The 4,069-nt window shown below is 43.1% G+C and overlaps 2 protein-coding genes across 2 annotated transcripts; both read right to left on the bottom strand.

Annotated features, from left to right (window-relative positions):
• Positions 1-233: 233 nt before the first annotated feature.
• On the bottom strand, positions 234-808 carry LOC106321074 (uncharacterized mitochondrial protein AtMg00810-like). The gene is made up of 3 exons (XM_013759389.1): positions 642-808; positions 470-533; positions 234-434 (listed from the first exon to the last, which is right to left on the bottom strand). The coding sequence occupies exons 1-3, from the start codon at positions 806-808 to the stop codon at positions 234-236; spliced, it is 432 nt and encodes a 143-aa protein (XP_013614843.1).
• An 892-nt stretch (positions 809-1,700) lies between these two features.
• LOC106321073 (uncharacterized mitochondrial protein AtMg00810-like) lies at positions 1,701-2,459 on the bottom strand. The gene has a single exon (XM_013759388.1). It carries the CDS (start codon positions 2,457-2,459, stop codon positions 1,701-1,703), a length of 759 nt encoding a protein of 252 aa, XP_013614842.1.
• Positions 2,460-4,069: the final 1,610 nt, after the last annotated feature.

Below are 4,069 nucleotides of genomic sequence, written 5' to 3'. Positions count from 1 at the left end.
AGCTCGTGCGAGTGGCTTAGTCAGACCATCAGTGAGCTAATCATGTGTAGAGACGTGTTGCACACGTAGACGGTGATTCTGTATCTGGCCGCGGACAAAGTGATAATCAAGGGCTATATGTTTCATCCTAGAGTGGAAAACTGGATTGGCGCAAAGATAGGTGGCGCCAAGGTTGTCACAGTACGCGGTTTGAGTTGCAGTAACAGGCACACCAAGCTCAAGAAGAAGAGAGACTACCCAGCTAACTCGGATGCAGTGTTCGCAACTGCGCGATATTCCGCTTCTGTTGAGGAGCGAGTCACGCCTTTTTGCTTCTTTGTTGACCATGAAACAGGCTGAGAACCCAAGAAGATGAGATATGCATTTGTTGATACGTAATCATCGGAGTCTCCAGCCCATTCCGCGCAAGAATAGGCATGAAGAGTTGATGTTTGCTGTTTACACAACATTATTCCATGATCAAAAGTACCATAGAGATAGCGAAGGACTCGTTTAACTGCTTGCCAGTGATCTGAAGTAGGACAGTGCATATACTGTGAGAGTTTATTGACAGCATATGACACACCTGGGCGTATTAGAGCAAGGTACTGGAAGGCTACCAACGATCCTGCGATAGGGCTGCAGATCAGCTAGTGGCGAACCAGTTGAGTGTGAGCTTTGGATGAGTAGGAAGCAGAGTTGCAACCGGCTTAGGATGTAGCATGTCCGCTTTCTCAAGAAGATCGGTAATGTACTTCCTTTGTTTGAGATGTAAGCCTTGTGATGTACGAACAACTTCAATGCCTAGAAAATAACTCAGGTTGCCCATATCCTTGATAGAGAATCAAGTAGCAAGAGAGGAGTTGACTTGTTGAACCAGGTTCGAATCACTGCCAGTGACTAAGATGGTATCAACGTATACCAAGACATAGACAAACTTCGCTTGTTGCTTGTAGATAAACAGTGATGTGTCCGCCAAAGAGTTATGAAATCCAGACTGAATCAAGTGTAAACATGAAAAGTGATACTTTGAAAATAGTATTTTGGGCAATTTTCCTCACAAAATTAGGATATTGTTAAGAATATCGTATAATATTGTTAAGAACATTTCCATAAATAATAATAATATATTGTTGTGGTGGCTTTGGAAATATAAATAATATTTTTATGAACAGAAAATTCCAATACCTATTAACATAAGGTGTTCGTACGTGGTGTGTATCAAATTTATTACTTTCACTTGTAGTTTAGACAGAAACTTTAATTATAACTGTACCTCAACTCTAAAACATGGGATTAGTCATAATGTTGCAATAAGTTTTGATTTAACAACTTTACAAAGGGTGTAACTCAAAATTGTAACTCAACCATAATACATAATAACTCAAACTTAAAATAAAAACAAAAAAAACTAAATTTAATGCATGATTGATGATATGTTTGAGTTATCCATGAGTTAGAAGCTTAACTCAAACTAAATCAATGTTACCACATGTTATAGAATACACCGAATGAATATATTATTAAGTATGTGAAATTTATTTATACATCAGTACATGTAGGGTTATTAACAATACTAAGTAATTGCAAAGAGATCCTTTGAGTATATATTATTTACTTAACATGCCCCCTCAAGATGGTGGTGCTGTGGTAACACCAATCTTGGACCTTGAAGACTGAAAAGAAGCTCGTGCGAGTGGCTTAGTCAGACCATCAGTGAGCTAATCATGTGTAGAGACGTGTTGCACACGTAGACGGTGATTCTGTATCTGGCCGCGGACAAAGTGATAATCAAGGGCTATATGTTTCATCCTAGAGTGGAAAACTGGATTGGCGCCAAGGTTGTCACAGTACGCGGTTTGAGTTGCAGTAACAGGCATGCCAAGCTCAAGAAGAAGAGAGACTACCCAGCTAAGCTCGGATGCAGTGTTCGCAACTGCGCGATATTCCGCTTCTGTTGAGGAGCGAGTCACGCCTTTTTGCTTCTTTGTTGACCATGAAACATGCTGAGAACCCAAGAAGATGAGATATGCATTTGTTGATACGTAATCATCGGAGTCTCCAGCCCAGTCCGCGCCAGAATAGGCATGAAGAGTTGATGTTTGCTGTTTACACAACATTATTCCATGATCAAGAGTACCATAGAGATAGCGAAGGACTTGTTTAACTGCTTGCCAGTGATCTGAAGTAGGACAGTGCATATACTGTGAGAGTTTATTGACAGCGTATGACACACCTGGGCGTGTTAGAGCAAGGTACTGGAGGCTACCGACGATCCTGCGATAGGGCTGCGGATCAGCTAGTGGCGAACCAGAGTTGAGTGTGAGCTTTGGATGAGTAGGAAGCAGAGTTGCAACCGGCTTAGGATGTAGCATGTCCGCTTTCTCAAGAAGATCGGTAATGTACTTCCTTTGTTTGAGATGTAAGCCTTGTGATGTACGAACAACTTCAATGCCTAGAAAATAACTCAGGTTGCCCATATCCTTGATAGAGAATCAAGTAGCAAGAGAGGAGTTGACTTGTTGAACCAGGTTCGAATCACTGCCAGTGACTAAGATGTCATCAACGTATACCAAGACATAGACAAACTTCGCTTGTTGCTTGTAGATAAACAGTGATGTGTCCGCCAAAGAGTTCTGAAATCCAGACTGAATCAGATAGGACTTAAGCTCAGAGTACCAAGCACGCAATGCTTGTTTTAAACCATAGAGTGCCTTGCGAAGCCGGCAAACATGATTGGGTTGATCCTTATCAGTGAAGCCCGAAGGTTGTGACATGAAGACTGCTTCATTGAGATGCCGTTGGAGAAAAGCCGTGTGTTGACATCTATCTGTCTAACCGGCCAGTCATTGTTAACCGCCAAGCCTAGAACAATCCTGATCGTTGTAGATTTAATGACTGGACTAAAGATGTCCTCATAATCAACGCCTTGTTGCTGATGATATCCTCTAGCAACAATACGAGCTTTGTAGCGATCGATGGTTCCATCAGAGTTATACTTGATAGTAAATACCCAGCGACAGCCAACCACATTCATAGTTTTAGTAACCTCAACCAAATCCCAAGTTGAGTGCTCAGAAGTAGAATTGAATTCTTTGGACATTGCATCACGCCAGTGTTTATGTTTCATGGCCTGTTGCCAAGTAGATGGAATCCAGTGGGGATCGGCCTGCAAGCTTGCAGTAAGGTTGTATCGAGCAACTGGTTTGACAATGTTGTTCTTGGAACGTGTGGTCATTTGATGCCGAGGCTCTGCATGCTGTGGTTGTGTAGAAGCAGGTTGAGTAGCAACCAGCGGTTCAGAGGGCACTGGCAGAGACGTAGTGGTTGGAGCAGCAGATGAGGACGATGAAGCTTTTGTAGTCATTGTGGTCTGTTGATGTTGCTGTGTTGGTGAGGAATCTCTGCTCGGTGATCCAGCGGTCGCGGTCGCAGAAAGAGATTGCATAAGTGGTGGCGTGTAGGGTATAACAGTTACGGGTTGTGAGGTAGAAGGATGAGGAGGCTCAGAAGATTCAGTAGTTGCTGGAGTGGTTAAGGTGGGGAAGGGATACTCTGTTTCATTGAAGCGTACATGACGAGACGTATATACGCGACCTGAGAGCGGGTGAAAACAGAGATATGCGGTTTGGGACATAGAGTAACCAATAAAGATACAGGGAAGGGATCTTTGCTCAAGTTTGTTTGGAGCATAGGGGCGAAGCCAAGAGAAACAAAGGCATCCAAAGGTGCAAAGTTTTTGGTAGTTTGGTGATAAGTGAAACAGTTTCTGGAAAGGAGTAGTGTTGGATAGGATTGGTGTGGGTAAGCGATTTATGAGGTACACTGCGGTGGCGAAAGCAAAGGACAGGTAAGTGAGGGGCATATGAGCCGAGGAAAGAAGAGACAAGCCGGTCTCAACTATGTGACGGTGTTTCCGTTCTGAAAGACCATTATGTTCAGGGGTGTGAGGGGGTGTTGTAAGGTGAGAGATGCCGTGAGAGGCAAGGTAATGACGAAGAGCAATGGACTCTCCACCGTTATCACAATAAAGGTTACAGATTTTGTGTTTGAACTTGGTTTCGGCCAGGGGTTTAAAGGTTTCAAAGAT

The sequence above is a fragment of the Brassica oleracea genome, unplaced genomic scaffold (assembly GCF_000695525.1).
Source record: "Brassica oleracea var. oleracea cultivar TO1000 unplaced genomic scaffold, BOL UnpScaffold01208, whole genome shotgun sequence".
In the NCBI taxonomy this organism is placed as follows: Eukaryota; Viridiplantae; Streptophyta; class Magnoliopsida; order Brassicales; family Brassicaceae; genus Brassica; species Brassica oleracea.
This window is presented reverse-complemented; position numbering and strand designations above follow the sequence as displayed.